General features: G+C 33.1%; 2 protein-coding genes across 2 annotated transcripts; one reads left to right on the top strand and one right to left on the bottom strand.

Annotated features, from left to right (window-relative positions):
- Window positions 1–3,453: 3,453 nt before the first annotated feature.
- LOC133185372 (uncharacterized) lies at window positions 3,454–10,506 on the top strand. Its single transcript, XM_061320535.1, has 3 exons — window positions 3,454–3,648; window positions 9,253–9,536; window positions 10,316–10,506. The coding sequence occupies exons 1-3, from the start codon at window positions 3,481–3,483 to the stop codon at window positions 10,422–10,424; spliced, it is 561 nt and encodes a 186-aa protein (XP_061176519.1). The 5' UTR covers window positions 3,454–3,480; the 3' UTR covers window positions 10,425–10,506.
- LOC133185371 (uncharacterized) lies at window positions 9,538–15,327 on the bottom strand. Its single transcript, XM_061320533.1, has 3 exons — window positions 14,926–15,327; window positions 12,625–12,886; window positions 9,538–10,983 (listed from the first exon to the last, which is right to left on the bottom strand). Exons 1-3 carry the CDS (start codon window positions 15,055–15,057, stop codon window positions 10,775–10,777), a joined length of 603 nt encoding a protein of 200 aa, XP_061176517.1. The 5' UTR covers window positions 15,058–15,327; the 3' UTR covers window positions 9,538–10,774.
- Window positions 15,328–18,331: the final 3,004 nt, after the last annotated feature.

Below are 18,331 nucleotides of genomic sequence, written 5' to 3'. Positions count from 1 at the left end.
AGTATCATCTTCACAGTACTTGTAGGTCGCCTGCGTGGCGCAGTGGTTAGAGCGTCTGCTCTAGAATCGCGGAGTAAGGAGTTGATCCTTACGTCGCGGGTTCGAATCCCACTGTGGGACGTAGAGACCGGTCCTTCGGATGAGACTGAATAAACCGAGGTCCCGTGTCGCAATAGGTGCTGGCACGAAAAAGATCCCTCACTGCTCAATGGCCGTAAGTGCCGAGTATAGGTCAAAATTTGTGGCCCTCCACCGGCAAGTTGTGGCGTCTCCATATGAGTGAAAAGTTCTCGAGAGGGACGTTAAACAACAAATAATCATTAATCAATCACAGTACTTGTGTGTACATTCAGAATGCTTTTTAACAAAATGATTTTGCAAATGACCAATGACAAGGTAAGTAAATATACAATTTCCCTTTATATATATATATATATATATATATATATATATATATATATATATATATATATATATATATATATATATATATATATATATATATATATATTTTTTTTTTTTTTGAAAAAGCAGCTGTCAATGATATCAAAAAGCCTAGAATTTAATTTATCGCGGGAAACGGTTGTACATAAAGTTGAAAAGTCGTAAGTTTTTATGTTGTTGATTTTTAATATCTATAAGATGTATTGTACTCATAATCCAGGGATTCACGGAATATTTTCTGCAGTAAGTGAGAGCAATACATAATACCCTTTTTAGCCTTCTTTTGATAATAATACCTCCTCCCCACTTAAAAAAAAAAAAATAGCTACGCTGATACTGGTAAAAACAAAAGACTGACTTGCATAAAAATTGGCTTAAACTAACATATTAACTCGAAGAAAATGACACACACCCTAGAGTACATATAAGTAGCAGGTACCGATATCTTTTTTGAATGGTACGTACACATTGTATATCCAAAATACAAAATATTCGTCAAGGTACGCATATCATCTTGATTTTCATTTACATGAAAAATCTATCATTTATTTTTTTCAATTTTATTCTACTCCTCATACCGGTGTTGCATTGCGAGACATCCCCGGAAGGCTGGTTATATAGTGAGACTTCCCCCGGAAGACTGGCTATACGAGGGGCATTTGAGAACGCAGCTATGTTAAGGCTTCCCGAAGTTTTAAAATGCGCTCAAAACATAATATGTCATTGCGAGGTCGGTTTTGGTTTTAATTTATAAGTATTGAACTTTAGTACTTCCATTTTATATAAAGGGTTTCCTCGGCTATATATTAACATATTTGTTATGATATCACATGACTTTGTTGGTCACGTGACGGTCATTTATAATTTTTTGAAGTGTTTCATATAAATCGCTTCGGCGCAGCTGATTAACACAATAATTATTAACATTTTGTTATATAAATAAACTCATCGTATCCTTGTGTATCTGAAATGTGCTTGGGAAAAGTCATAGTATTACTTGGGTACAAAATATTTCCTGAAAAATTCAACTTACCTACAAATTTGAGGGTATTTTCCACACAATATCGTAATCTGTATTAAAACAAAGCCAAAACAAATTTTTCCCAAGCAAGATTCGGTTAGAGAACAACCTCTTCTTACAGATTTCCACAAATATTCTTAGATTAATTCTCATTAATCACCTGCGCCAGACTCTTTTATACACACAAAATAAATTCTACCTCCAACCATGGGTATAAAACAGAGTACATTTCAAAAGTATATTTTTCATAAGAATTTTGAACATGCTGAATTTCAATCAAGGGTAGGTAAGCGGTGTATTTTTAAAATATTCGGACATACGAGGGGTGATCAAAAAGTTCGCGAACTAATTGAATTACTTCTTTAAAAGAAATAAAATGAAGTTTCAGTGTTTATTATTTTTAAAGTAGTCCTCTCCGATTTTAATCATTGTACCATCTAGTGTTAACCGATTTTAATGCACATCTGCCATTGTTCTGCCCATGCGTGAATCACGTGATCCAGGCAGTCACGTGCCATGCTCCGAAGCAGTCTGTTCAGAGAAGCTAAAAGATTTTTTTCTTACCATGCAAGTTATTTTTTTTTTTAACAAAAACAGTCCATCTGTCAGAAATGGCCAAATCTCGGCAATAGGATGGGTGGATAAGGATATCCCTTCCCACAATTAGTATGGTGACCCATCACAACCTGAGTCCTCTGTCTCGGGAGAGTCGTTTTTCCAATGTGGATAAAGTATGGGTGCCTTCTTTTTATCATATCTCATACGTTTAAAGTCTAAAGTAAACGATATTTAAGCGATTTAATAATTATATTATTGTTAAGATATACAACCATTTTTCTAATTGTTACCTGACGATGTTTCATAACAAATTGCTCAACTAAGGACACATCTTTTCCCCGGCTTGCTTTCGCTGGACAACAGAACAAACATCATTTTTAACCGTCTCCCTGTCTTTACTTAAACAGTCAATCCAATTAATGATTGAACTTCTGGTAAGTCTTTTGTCTTCATAAACCTTGTACAAATTATCATATTCTACTGCAAAGGAATTTCCAAGATATACGTTAAACTTTACAGCCGTTCGTTGCTCGAGTACGACTGAGTCAACCATTTTTTGTCACAAGTGACCTACATATTGACGTCATTTTCACATTGTGACGTCACAAACACGGAGCAAAACATTATTTTATATGTGTGCCAAATTTCATTCTGATCTGAATTGTGGTTTTGTAAATATAGAGATAGTTCGCGAACTTTTTGATCACCCCTCGTATAAGACTTAAAAAACCTTTAACGACCCGTGAATTTTGCAGTAGCTATCTAGCATTTTACATGCAGTTTGAAATAAAGTGTAAAGTTCATGACACTCTCCCCGTCATAACACCTCAAGTTTGCAGTGACTTGACGTCATTTTCCATTATGACGTCATATTTTGGTAGTTCAGAGATGTGAAGGCACAGTGTGCACTGTGATATTCTACGGGAAGCCTTAACCTACCTGCGAAGTTCTGAGAACTGTTTGATAAAATATTAACCATTTAATGAAAATTACTGAATTTGATATCATTGGACAGACGACAAAAAATATATACATATTAGGACGTCACTTTGTAATTTTATTACGTAATAACTCCGAAAATGTCGTCAGAATCTCGAATATCTAGAATACTGAACACAAAAATGACGTGACAAGAGGCACAATTTCAGTGAAGTAAAATTTTAATGTCAACTTTTGTTCATTACTCGGATGCACGCTAACGAACACAACTGCTAGTTGGAAGAATGTTTGTACACAAAGACTACAGTCTATCATATGGAGATATATTCGGGAGCTCCTATTGTTCTAAGGTGGTTTAAGAGTGTGTCAAATATAGCATGTTTATATACTTTCTTCCCCAACAGATTCTAAAAACCCATCTGTAATGATCACACGACATGACGTCACAAATACTATGACGTAAAATAGCATATTAAATACACTGTATTATGATGTAACAATAACATCAATCAACTTCCATGGCGTCGAATGGTTTGGAAAACAAAGAAAAGCTTAGGAGGACACATCTCTGTTTTGGTAACGATCCCCGAGAGAAAACCTCCTCCTACCGCCGAGATTATGGTCCGGATAGTCGATTTCCCGTACCACTCCCCCCAATCATGCGGCATTCCGAAACACCAGTAGAGGTAAAAAAAAATCATTTTTATACCTATGTTAGAGTTGTTCAGTCGTATGTCAAGCAGGACACAATTACCATTATTTACAATTAAGAGGCAGTCCACCCAAAAACCAGGCAATGCGCAGCTGGGTTAAGGACGCCCATGAAATATACGCCTTTATATATTCAGGGAAAATGAATACAATTTTAATATTTTTTTAACAGCAGTAGTTTTGATAAATGTGAGTTGTGGTGATTGCATTTATATATATCGGGTCTCTGCTGAGTTCGGCCAAAGTGACATCGCTTACATCAGCTGTTTGTCACGTGACAGGTTTAAAATTGGACCATATATGTACTACTACAAAGATCGTAAAAGTTCAACGATATACGGGCATTCTTCCGCTATAAAATTTATTTTGTTTTCTTTGAGACAAATTCCTTAACCCGAAAAGTGCTGGGAGCAACTTCCTCATGCTTGAGAATTGTTTAAAATTTAGCCGTCTTTCTATAAACTCCAGACAAAAATGTAATACGCATTGGAATAATGTTAGATTACGGAATAAATAAACGATGTACAACCAGCTCCCAGCACTTTTCAGAATAGTAGGAATAATGGATACACGGGTTTAAAAATTCAGAATTTATAGTGAAACGGATATCGTTGAACTTTTGATATTTTCCAGGGGCTGGACCCCTCATTCTAGCACGTTACTGTACAAATGTGCTCCCTACGGCTATATATAAAGTCTACACATTATCAATTTAGTTTGACAATAAAATGTGGATTAATATATTTCAGAATATGTCTCTCTTTTTGTCTGACTACGCATGTTTCGTATTTATTTTTATTTTTATAAGCCACGATAAAAGTTTGATCCACGCCTCAAATACAGAGAAACTGCGTGTCAAACTCAGAAATGACGTCATCTCAGTAAGTACAGCGAGATCAAGCTGGCTTTCATTCTGCATACGCTAAGTGCTATTATGGCAAGATAAGTTGCACATCCATTTATTTTTATAACATTTATGAGAAACGAAAGTATTTCGTGTGTTTTAAAAAGAACATTATAGTATTTATTCATCGAGATTCATTTGTATTTTAACGTGACGTCATAATAGCTCTCCCAAACCTCTGCATAGGCTGACGTAGATATGGGAGTCCTTAACCTAGCTGCGTGGGTGGCACATCGCATGTCATGGATTTTAATTATTTTTTGCATGTAGACTTATTAAAGCAAGTGTTTACACATGACAACATTAAAAAAATTTTAGTGCTCCTCTAGTCCTATTTTTGGTAAATGCTTAATTTTAAGTGCAAAAAGGTCAACATAAGGGTAAAAAAATTACTACGTTTTTATTTTGTTTTATATGTAACAGATACTCAAAAAGCTGGATGTGTCGATGAATATTATTTATAGCATAGACTCTTATCTTTTATTTTATTAATGAATAAGACTCCAATTTATACTTCTTTAGAAAAAATTATATGGTCCAAATTTGAGTTAAGCAAGTAACTTTTTGAATTGAGTATCCAATTTTCATTACGTTATAAAACCCAATACATTACAAGGACAGATTTTTTTTCTTATGTTATTATGAATACAAAGTACAAACTTTTGAATCACTCAATAAAATAAGTGGGAACAGGTATATTGAAAGAAATAAAAGGAGTCAAATTTACCTTTTTTTTTTTTTTAATAATTTTCCCAAATGAAACCGATCCCGACCGGAATTATATAAAGAAAAAAAATACTATAATTGTAATGTTAAATTTGGCTCTTTTGTTGTAATATGAGTAAAAACTTACTTGATTTATTTTTTTAACATGTTATATAGGTGGCAGGTGCCTTTAGTTTGATAAATTTGTTAATTTTGCATTATTTTCGATCGAATCGGGATCGGTTTTTACTGTAAATTTAGAAACATTTCCTAAATTTGGCTCTTCATTTTAATTTATCAGAAAAATATGCTTGTCTTTTATTTCTTTTCAGTCAGTTAACTGTTTTTAAATGAGTCTAACCATAGATTCAAATTTATGTATTATTTAAATTACTAATGTCTTTTACGTACATGAAGATTACATGTAAAACATCTGATTGAATTCTTAATAGATACTCGGTATTTAAAAAAAAGTATTTGTACATGCATTATGCAACAAATGAGAGCAGACAGCTTTCTATCTTTATTATTTATCTTATTTCCAAGTAAAATTTCTTTTTTTATTTCCTCAGGAATTAAAGAGTAAATTCTATCAGTGGCGAAATTAAACTTGCCTAAATACAGGAAATATTTTTATGTGTACAGTCTCGACTTTATCCAAGTTTTTTCTTACCTGTCATCTGTAAAGTCTTTTCCTCTTTTACAAAATTTGATTTTATATAAATAAGAAAATAAGTTCTTTTATATATAGTATCATTATTCAAGAGCCGATAAATCGCAAGCAAAAAGGGGGGGGGGGGTGTCATGACATCATTATTTTTAAAAATTGGTTTCATGAACGTGAAAACATTTTAGAATTGGCCAAAATAGTCACATGTTTAAACTCCATATTAAATGTGAGTGTGTGATTGTTTCAATCGCCAAATTAAAAAAAATAAATAAGTAAAATAAAAAAAAAACGAAATGTTTCACTAAACCATCTTCCGTTTTAGTGCCAAATTATAGTGGGGAGTTCAGCAGTAGTTTAACTCAATACATATATTTTTATAACTTATTTTTCAGGGGTTTTTTTCATTTTTAATCGTAATTCGGATTGTTTATTTTGATTTGACTGCATAGATAAATATATTTAAGTTTTTACAAATATCATGAAGTAAACATTTCAACTTCGTTGAATTAAGTATTGCGTAAATCTAAAACATTCATCATTGATTCCCAATTTTATAAGAAATGTTCATGATAAACACTTCATTAATTATTTTTACGCATATCCTAGTAAATCAGTTAAAAAAAAAATTAGTTCTCAGACATGTATAAAATTACTTATCAAAACGTCATCTAGCTGAGACGCCGCCCGTGTATAAAATACATTTGGATATTAAAATATTAATTAACATTTAGAATAATGCACTCTGAAGAGTAATTAAACAGAAAAAGAGAAATCATTTTTTTTAAATCTTTTACGCAAAGAATTTACAAACTTCTCTAGAAACTTGTAACTATTTCATTGTGACGCAATATTAGTCAGGTATATGACGTCACTGATACATCAATGGAAACGTGGATTCAACCTGAATAATAGAGCCAATTTTAATCTAAATATTACGTATGGAGGCGAAAATGAATTATATTTTGAAAATAAATTATTTAGTTTTTTGTTTAATTATTTTCTTTAGTGTATCAATTCTAAATATTTCACCAGGATTCCGATAAAAAGGTGTTGAGCAGATTTACCGATGCCACGGGAGATAACTCTTGCATCGCAAAATTTCATAAAAACGTCCTTTTATTTTGCCAGAAAACTACCATCAAAAGTGTTTTTCCCACCGATTTTATTTTTTAAACAAAAATTTGAAATATTTCTAGATTTAGTTAAATGTGAATTATAGTCCTGTTAAAAATGTATTAGAAATTACAGTTCTTTGTTTCTGACCTACATTCAATGGTTTATATAGGGGCATTCAAAAACACAAAACACAAGGATATTTTACTAAATAAGCAATTATCAAACAAATCTTCGATTACATTATTCCTTTTGGGCTACATTGATATTGTTTTTAATAAAATATCAAATATTCCTCACATTCGATGTGCCGCCTATTAATACAATACTGCCTGGTTTTTCGGTGGACTGCCTCTTAATTACAACAGAGTTGAATTCATTTATTGAAGAAAATCTGTTATTTTTGTGAATTTGTATATGTAACTGTGTTTCAGTTTTACGTATGTATTAATTGAGTATAGGGATAGGATATCTATGTAATGAAACAATTGAGGATTCGAACCCCTCCCCCCCCCCCTTCTTGATACTAGTAATTTTGGATTTATTTTTTTTTTTTGGAATATGCTGGCGAACTAATATATACGGAGATTTTAAATTACGTGCAATAGATAGTTAAATCGTCGCTGCAAGACTTATTAAAATTTAATTACTCTTTGAAATACACGTAGTAAATGACCTTGCAACTCGTACATGTGTGCGTGTTGATTTTGAACTGCAAGCTAAATTATATGAAGTAATATTTAAAGTTGCATGATGAGTCAAAACCATGTGTTTCTTTTAAGAAAATTGTATCACAAACAAAAGATTTCTGTGAAATATGAATATAGCGAAGTTTTGACAACTCAACTGCACTGTAAAGCAAGAAAAAAATAGAAATATGTCCATAGGACATGAATGCCCCGCCGAGGGTATATTAGTAATGCAACATTTTAACACAAATTGAGAAAAGTGAGGTCAAGGTCAAAGGAAACGTCAAGGTGAAAAAATATTGATGCAGTTGAATAGCTTACATCAGTATGTATCAGCATATGAAGTTTGACACTAATTTGAGAAAAGCTTACATCAGTATGTATTAGCATATGAAGTTTGATAAAAATATTATGAATGGTTTCTTTAAAACTGAGCTAAACACTAATTTAAAAAAAGTGAGGTCAAGGTCAAAGGAAAGGTCAAAGTCAAAAAGTATTGATGCAGTTGAATTGCTCTCATCAGCATGTATCAGCATATGAAGTTTGATAACACTATGTTGAATGGTATCTTTAAAACTGAGCTAAACACTAATTTAAGAAAAGTGAGGTCAAGGTCAAAGGAAAGGTCAAGGTAAAAAATATTGATGCAGTTGAATAGCTTACAGCAGTATGTATCAATTTATGAAGTTTGATTACACTATCTTGAATGGTATCTTTAAAACAGAGCTAAAAACTAATTTAAGAAAAGTGAGGTCAAGGTCAAAGGAAAGGTCAAGGTCAAAAAATGTTGATGCAGTTGCATAGCTCTCATCAATGTCTATCAGCATATGAAGTTTGATAAAGTTGGATAGTTTCTTTGAAACTGAGCTTTGAACAGAGCTAATCGCAAAGTGTGACGGAAGGACGGAAGGACAGAAGGACGGAAGACGGACATGACAAACACTATATGCCCCGGCCATATTCATGGCGGGGCATAAAAACTGCTAAATATAAGTGCCGGAAAAACAAATGTTGTATCTATCGCTTTGTTTTTATCGTCAATGTCTACAATGTCAAGGTCACGCGTCCTTTATTTTTAGCGTGAAACTTGTAAACAACATTGAATTGGGGCAAGCAGAAGTAAGGAATAAGTTATGATCATCTTTGTATCAAAATTTTCAGTCATCAGACATTTATATCTATGGAATTGAAACCATGGTAAATTCTTCAACTTTTCAGCGCATGCGCACAATAAAGAGGAAGACGTGAAGCAATATTCACAAAGATTTTTTTTTTTACTTTTATTTTTCTCCATTAAATTTGATTTTTTAGGTTCTGAAATGTGTAATTTTCTGAAACCTAATATCTTCAAGAACTGAACAAAATTTGCATGTGTCATGCAAAAATTCTACTTTTGTCAATTTTCCCGTTTGTCCGTCACAGTGTCACTTTAAAGTGAAATTTCTTTATTGATAATTTTTTTAAACATCTATTTTGCTATTCAATTGTTAATTTCTAGGTACTGCCCGTCACGGATTTCAGCACAGAGAGTAGATTCCTGACATCAAACAACCAGTATTTTAACTTGTACAATAAGAATATTTCTGATACGATACGTCAATGCTGTCTACGGGATTTCAATATCAACAAGGCCTTACACGGAGGGAGGGGCGTGATAAACTATCAGGAAAAACTCACGCCACTGACCAGGTCAAAGATAGACTACAGATTGGTCAAACATGAGACGGGCCCAAATAGCCAGAATATCATCCGAAAAATCAAAGAAAAGTCTAAGCCCGTCAAGTAAGTAAATATTCTGTTTATTGATGACTTTCTTCCATAATTTCTTGTATGAGTAAAAATTGTTTATTTTCTCTTGGTAATACAAAAGTAAAAGCTGCATATAGCTTTGCAGCATATTAAAGAAATGATTTGTTCAATAGAATGTAATTATGCATTATACGGGGAAAACAGAAAAAAAACAAACAAGAAATGAACAGCAAACACTTATACAGATGAAATGTTTTTACAATGTCCAGTTCAAGCCCAAACTTTTGCAAGTGCATGCATCTCCTTTGAAGTTATGACAGTAAACGATATTATCTTCTTTTTTTAAATTGAAATAAATCCCATGCAAGAATAAAGCTACTTACACTGTTGTAAATACATGAGACTTTTATATTATTTTGTAAAACCACTAAAACTTTTTAAAGAATGTGAAAGCAGAATGGGATATTGGAGAAAAATCTCATGGTTGTTTTTACATATATATCCAACCATACTGCATTTTTATTAATTTCCAAATTACAATTAATCCCTCAATTTTAAAAGATGTTTTTAAAACATCATTCAACCGAGGGAAATCATAATCTACCTATCTAGGAAAAAATGTCTCATAAGTGCCCAGTCAAATAGATCCATAAAAAAGCTCCAAGTTACAAAATTAAAAGCGCGTGGCTTCTTCATTTCGCTCAATCCAGAATTCAAATTGTTAATCAATGAAAATGCAGCTGGTTGGAATGAAATGCCAATGTAAGACTTATTTCTCTTCTACTTTATTTTTTCATTGGTTTTATTTGTAGGTTGAATAACTTTGAATCTGCCGATGTCTCTGAGGCAATGCAAGCTTATCAATGGCCGTTAGGGCACCAGCTTCCCCCATGGATACATCGACGAATCGGCGCCAAGTAGTTTAATAACTGTATATTTTTTTGAATACCCTAGTATTTGATATACATAATAATACAATTCATCCTTTTTTATTTGCAATAAATGTTTTTTCTTTAATTCTTAACACTAATCTACCAATCATTATGTTAAAGTGTAAGTAATAGTTAGCATGGTAGAATTAAATAGTTAGCATTCTTGATCGAAATAAGAAAGGCTCTCAAGTTGATGGTTGTTTTATGATGATGCACGTAAAACAACATGTTATTGATTAACAAATTGGCAATCCATAAACAAATTTCTTTTATGTTCACCAGAACAAATGAATACACACTGATAGTTGGGAAAGCATTTAAATAATAAATCACTACTAGCTAGGTCACATTTTCCGACAGTTTCCACAGTTCTACATTCTTACGCAAGACTTCGTCAAAGTAAGAATCTGCTTCCGGGTCTGCTGGTGAAGATTCGAAAGACAGAGATCTCGCGCGATTCAGTGAGATCGAGAATCGTGGTGGGAAATGACCACTGAGACTTAAAGAGAAGAGACTGTCGTTGTCGTCTGCTGATTCTTCAGAAATATCTGCAAAAAATGAAAGTATTTGTTGTTGTATTTACAATTGACCATTCAGTAAAAATTTTAATGTTACACAGAACACGGCGTATATAGGGGGTTATTGACAAGTGCCAATTGCAGGTTTATTTAAGAAAGAGCGACAAGATGCTGCGTGTGTCAGTGCTGGCTGTGACAAGTTATAAAATATTCCCTTTGAATTTTACGATCTTTTTGAAAAAGAGAGAGGGATATGACAGAAGTTCCATGAATAGCGAAGGTGATTTTTCGTGAATATAACCACGTATTACACTCGATCCAATGGTTTTGGGGAGGGTAATTCATTATTAAATTATTTTGATATACATCATGTGTTTAACTGGACTCAAAAATTTTGTCAAAAATATAGGAGTGAAACACTATGATTTCACACTCTCTTTCATCTTCACTAGCCAATGGTTCCTGATCAGCTATCTTCTTTTTGAGGGAAGAACCCTTGGCTGACTCTGTGCAGGCCCGTAGGAAGCAATTCCAATTTGGGGGGGGGGGGGGGCGCACAGCCATACATTTTCAGTTGAGAGGGAACTATCAACTACCTAAAATTTCTTGACAAGCAAGAAAAAAATAAGGTCATCAGACGTTTATATTGAGGGGGCACAAGCATATAGTATCTATATGTTTTCTATAGCAATCTATATATCGGCAAAATTATTGGGGGGGGGGGGGGGGGGCGGTTCCTACGGCCATGCTGTGTATTTAACAAACGATTATTTATTACCGGAGATCGGTATTATTTTTGCGGGTATTCTGAATGTGAATTGCTTTAAGGTATCCGACCCATATTAGGACCTAATTTTCTAACCTTAAATATCCATCCTGTATTAAATACTATGATATTAATTCAAAGCATTTTAGAGTAGTAAAGGATTTACCAAGAGAATTTTTCAAAAATATAATTACCTAAGCAGTAATTAATTAATGAAGATTGCATTGATGTCTATGGGGACAAACAAATTTTTGAAAATAAAAATTTAAATACTAAGAATATCAAAAAATGCTGTGGTGGGAAAGATGTATTTAATTATAAGGAATAGAAAAGTGATTGAAAACTAAATTTTTACCAGATAGATTTTTTTAGAATTGATTTTTATTGATTTAAAGCAAAGGGGGATAACTGTTAAAGGACAGGACAAGGTCAAAAATTAGGATACATTCCGCTCTTTCATATTGATACTAAAACATGAAGATTATGTCTACATATACTGAGTATTCAGTCAATATATATCTGTTATACATTCAGACTCACTGAATCTGAGGCTATTATGGGTCCGATACCTTAAATAAAATAAAAACTCTTGTTTGACAAAAAAAAAATATACTTATTGATATTATGTCACAGTTATCTATAAGTCTGGTGAATCGTTCCTTTCTGCAAACGCCCATGGGATAAAATTACATCCATGTATGACTTGAGAGTGTTCAGAAAGCCAAAAGATGCGTTAGTACATGAATGTTCTTGTCAGGCCGCTGGCAGGAAAAATCAATAGTCATTATAAGATCATGGAATTTCTATAGTAGTTTGCACACATTCCATATGCTTTAATGACAAATAAGGAACATTTCAAAATATGCACATCTGATCACATTCAGTTATTTTCTGAACCTACATACCATCAAAACTTGAAGTAGCACTGCTGAGCAGACTTCCGGCGGAATGGTTAATCCTACAGTAATATGGCACGCTCTGTTGTCTAACCAATGGCATACTTCGTATCTGTGTGACATCAGTTACGGACACATCTAGCCCACTATCAGGGCTAATGTCCGTGGATGATTTACTGTCTTTGGTAACTTTTTGGTAAAATGCTTGAATGACTTCACTTATCTGAATGAGCTGTTTTAATAGCTTCACGTCTTGTTGTCGAAGAGCAGCCTAGAATTATACTTGTAACTGTTGATTGTATAAAGAAAAACTCGTACAATTTTAGAAAATATAGAGGCATAACATGTACAAAATACAGTTCATAACAACTATGCTTGATTTAGCATCAAAATGATCAAGAGAGTATGGCATTATAGCGTTGATTTTTTATTGTCTGCATCCATCGATCTGTTTCAAAAACCAGCAGTCTGAGCATGCTGTAAGTATTGCTGAAGCAACATGTCCCTTATCAGCTCTAACATATTTGAACAATATATGCATCTGGACATTTCTTTTTGGTATTTTTTTTTCAAATGCTCGAATTTGCCGATGATCGACATTAAATTACGACAAAAGTGTGTGTGTGTTGGGGGGGGGGGGGGGGCAAGCAGCATCTAAATGAAAATTTACATATAAACTACAGTAAAAGACTATAATTAAAGACCGGTAGTAATAAAATAGCAAAACAATCTTAAGATTCTCATTAAACTTTAAAAGGTGAAATGCAAGGTAACGAACGGTGATCAATCTCATAAATTCAATTAAACAAAACAAATCGTGTACAAGGCAAAAACACGGACCCCTGAAAACACCGGTACCATAGGTGGGATCGGGTGCCTAGGACCGCCGTTAGCCCTATGTATTAATCAGACATACAGATTACTCCGTGTCAAACTTAGTATAAAAAGAATGGCCTATCGATTGGTTTGGAACTTGTCAGTCAAAATACGAATCAACAATGTTATATTTTCAAACAAAATCGATATAAGGATCATAGAATTTAGGAAAGGCTTTCTTTAAACGAGGTTGTTGAAATCCCTGTAACATCAACTTATCTGTCGGTAGCCTGCCTCGGTTTAGAAATTTATCGTACTCGATCAGAGCATGTTCTTACATTGTATGTATCGAATCAGTTGGGAGTCATAAACACCATTTGCAGGTGATGTTTAAATGTTACTTTTTTTAAAAACATTTAATAATATTCCAAATTAAAAGAATTGCATTGGACTAGGTAAAACAAAGAGGTTCTTGAAACTTTTTTTTCATTGATACATCCTAATGGACCATCATGCATTCAGGAAGACAGGGTTGGAATTAAAAAAAAAACGTATTAATCAATCAACAACTCTACTGAAAGCAGAAGTCAGTGTGTGAAATTTTCATGAAATATCTGAAAGTTTAACCTGTAAAACAAAATTTCGATTTTCAATCGATAGAGTATCAATTATCAAAGGATCGGGATTCTATGAAACTCAAACTTGATCTCAAATTAGGAGTGTAAAGTTAATACCAAAACATTAAATTTTGTTGATTATTAATTAATAATAAGCCACAACTACTACAAAACCTTTATATCTTATAAAACTCTTAATTATCTGCAACTTTTCTACATGTATATTATACCAAAGTTTATATCTAGTATCGCTCCAGCCCCCCCCCCCCCCCAAAAAAAATGAATTCTGGCGAACTTTTTTATTATTGATTTTCGGTCAATAAAGGCTATACTCCTAAAAATAACCAAAAATCATATACATTTGTAGATATCGAATCAGTTACTTGATATGTACATCAGTGTATTCAGGGATTTTCAGTCGACAAAAAGTTGTAACTCCAACAAAAAGGTCAAAATCCTATCTAAAGACAACTCCCCTACAAACAGTAGTGTTATAAATATATTTTCCAGTATCTTGAAGTGTTCCAGAAAACGTCCTATCTAACCGAAAAAATAATGACCATATAATATTAAATCAGAATAAAATCTACACATAAATGTCTTGTTCTGTTATGTCTGACTGGGTCTTTAGAGCAGAATTTTGATTGGTACACCTACTTCCTAATCATTTAATTTTTGTAACATTTCGTTTGCTGAAGTTAATCTGAAAATATCTAGAAACAGAGAAAAATTATAACATTAACTTTAAACATATGATTATATTAAAGAGAGAGAGAGAGAGAGAGAGAGAGATATTTCCAAATAAAAAAAAGGTTCACTCAATCTCAGAGACTCATATTTATAAAAAATTGTAAGCGATTTCCGACGAGACACCTACCAGTTCCGATTTGATTTTATGTAGATTACTATTCACTCTATCGACTATGCAGAGGTAGTCCTTAGCCACACAGCTTATTGTCCGATCACCTGGCACACAGCTGATTGAAGCTTCCGGTCCCGTATCTCCCATGGTCACCGTATGTCCAAAGAAAATAAAGGCAAGTTGCTGCTGAAGAAGTTGTCAGATCTTAACCAGTAAGTATATGTATTCCTGCTGTAATCCACTAAGTCTGTGTTAAACACGCATCCACGATGTCCGTGTATGTCGGAGAGTTCCTAAAATCAATACATGAGTACATGCCTGAGCAACCATCGATTTTGCAGTTTTATTTTTGAAAGACAAAAAAAAGTTTTCCAGGTAATGAGTTTTAACACGAGAGTTCTTTTAATGATGAACACAATTAGTTCGCGACGCCAGTCGCTTTTGAATTACTAGTATTAAAAACTATGCTTTTAACGAACGAGATGAAGGCTCGGATAAAAGAGGAAAATAACAAATTAAGTGATATTATCAGTTCCTGCACATCCTCACATCGTTTATTACAAAAGATTGTTTCTAAATTCTCTGCACTGAATTATGGTAATATAAACATCTGACAATTTCCCTCACGAATTCGCAATACAGTTTACAGTTCACCGTCAAAAAAAAAAAAAAAAAAAAAAAAAAAAAAGATATGAAAATCTCGCCGTGACTGGAAATTTGGATGCGAACCAAATTGCGACTTTTGATCAGTAACTTTTTGTAAGACAATTACGTAGCCTTTAAGACAACCTATACAATATCGTTCCATAAAGTTTACTCTCTAGTTATATAATTACAAGACAACTTGCACTAACAGAATCATTCAAAACAACATGTGTATTTCATTTTTGGGGGTGGTGGAATTTAGATGCATTGATCAATCATCTTTTTTTTCTGCTGACATGTAGGTGGAGGGGGGAAAATATCGCTGTCATCAAAATCTAAAATTGACACGTATTCTCAGATTTTACCATTAAATTTGTTAAAAATGTCAACAGTAAAATATTGACTTTAATCTACAATTATATTGATTTTTGTACACCCTTTAAATATTATTAAGAGCTTCATATACACTGTACGTGGATTAAAATAAAAAAAAAGGAATTTCAACAGAAAATGTAATTCTAATTGTTTGTTCTTGTATTCTTTCAGTGTTATTAAAAAAAAAATCAATGCAAGGGTTATAAAAATAGTATATATAATGAATGCTAGTATATATAAATTACACTAGTCACTTTCTTTTAACACGAATGGTTCCTGAAGGGAAGATCTTACATGTCCTCGTTTCAGTACAAAAATTGCATTGCTTAAAAAAATGAACGTGGTTCCAAAGAACTTCATTTTTTCTATACTGACACTTCCTTTAGTGCATTCATTGATAGTTCGCATGCTTTTACCATCGTGTTTGGAAACATCAAGTTGGCTAAACATCCCAGGATTTTTGCTTTCTAACTGGACTTGCATATATTTTTTGTTTGTTTGTTTTGTGTTGGGGGGGGGGGAGGAGGCGATTAATCTCCAAAGATGACAAGCAAAATAACAATTTTTAAGGGAAGGTACAACAAAATAATTTTAAAACAAAAGTTTTTAGGTAATTATAAAAAGGAGTTATTCTACACTGTAGATTTTTATCCCGGGATGTTTGCGTGGGTGGTGTTTGGAGTGTTTATATTATTTAAATAAATTTTTAATACCAGATGTCTGGACTTCAGTACCCCCTTAAACAAGTCTGACAACGAAAAGCTATAATATCTTAAACTGACAGAACATATTATAATGCATATATTATAATCGATAAATTAATATGTTTTGTTTTAATAAATTTTTATTACTAAAAATATATGATTTATATATTTTGCTACTTTGGACAAAATATTTGATTGTTGAATTGAGATGATGTATATTTGTTCCAAAGCCGTCATAAAGCATTATACCCTATTCTAAATAAAGCCCCCCCCCCCCATTTATTTTACCAAAACAATTAAATATGTATATCCTTCTGATTAATGCTGAAGAATAATGCTGATATAGTCTCCCCCTTTTGAGAAAAAACGAGTTACTATGCCGAGTGATTCAAACTGAAGTACACTATACATATATACGTGAGGAAGGGGGGAGGGGGGCACTATAATCGCCTATGTTATCACGCCCTATAATCTGTAAGTACTTATATTGAAGAGATTCGATTTTTTATTGCATGCATTCTGTTCTGTGTGTTTATTGTTGCTTACATGTACATATTATACTTAAACTATATATGTGTGACAATTGTACACTTAATACATAGGGAAAGGAGCTTTTAAGTTAAGAAAGATATTACAATCCTTTGGAATAATATACAGAATTATTCAATAAAATATGTTTCAACTAGTACGCTATCGATTGTCATATCTTATACTTGTTTCTTAGCAATTATCTGTTGCCCTCATTTTGTCCTTGTGTGAAAGGTACAGTGTATGACACAAATTCTAAAATCTATCGTGCCCTCCCCCCCCCCCTCCCCCATTCAAAAAGTAGATAGTCCATAGAAATATATCAGAACAAAAAATATTGGTTTAAATTGACAGCGTACATTCTGTTCAACCGAAAATAATTTTAAAGTTCATGATAAGTAAATTGATCGGTTCTTTTTTTCTATAAATAATTCAACTATATATGTTAGTTTTAATTATCAAAGCCTATAAATGAAATATCAAAACCGACAGTCATCTTGCTCCACGCCTTTAAAACTATGATCCACTTAGATGCATGAACGTGAGAAATACAATGTAAAGGCCCGTCAAGCAATTTCAGTTTGGGGCACACCAAACATTTTCAGTTTGTGTGTGTGTGTGTGTGGGGGGGGGGGGGGGGGTTACTACTTGACAAGCAAAATAAGAAAAAAAATCATCAGACCTTATTAATGATGTCCCCGTTCCTACGGCCGTATGATGCATGAAAGTCACTGTGCTTAGTGTCTGTATACTATCAGTATAAAGCGTGATCTTCGTTTTCGATCATTTAATGAAAGTTATATCAACCATTGTACAGTTTTGTACATTATATAAACTTTTTAACATTGTTATGAAACTTTCCTACAAAATCTCAAATTTAGTTCAGATAATAAAAACATACAAATTAATCTTTACTCACACTTGCCTTGTTGCACACGCGTATACTCACGCCATTATTGAAATATATCCCATTTATACTAAATAAAACCCCCCTCCCTGTTCAGACTTGACCCTCACCACACCTTGGTAGTCTGTAGACAAAACACATCCGAGAATTACAATATTGACACGACACTTACGGACAGGCTAAAGTCAACACACTTCAAGATCAAAGTCAACAAAACCTTTATTACGCATTCAGTTAGGTATTGTAAATACGTGATCAAATA

The sequence above is a fragment of the Saccostrea echinata genome, unplaced genomic scaffold, assembly GCF_033153115.1.
Source record: "Saccostrea echinata isolate AGI-Se365-2 ecotype Australia unplaced genomic scaffold, CSIRO_AGI_Sech_v1 ptg000012l, whole genome shotgun sequence".
NCBI lineage: Eukaryota > Metazoa > Mollusca > Bivalvia > Ostreida > Ostreidae > Saccostrea > Saccostrea echinata.
The sequence above is the reverse complement of the archived record's forward strand: the minus strand, read 5'-3'. Positions and strand labels throughout refer to the sequence as shown.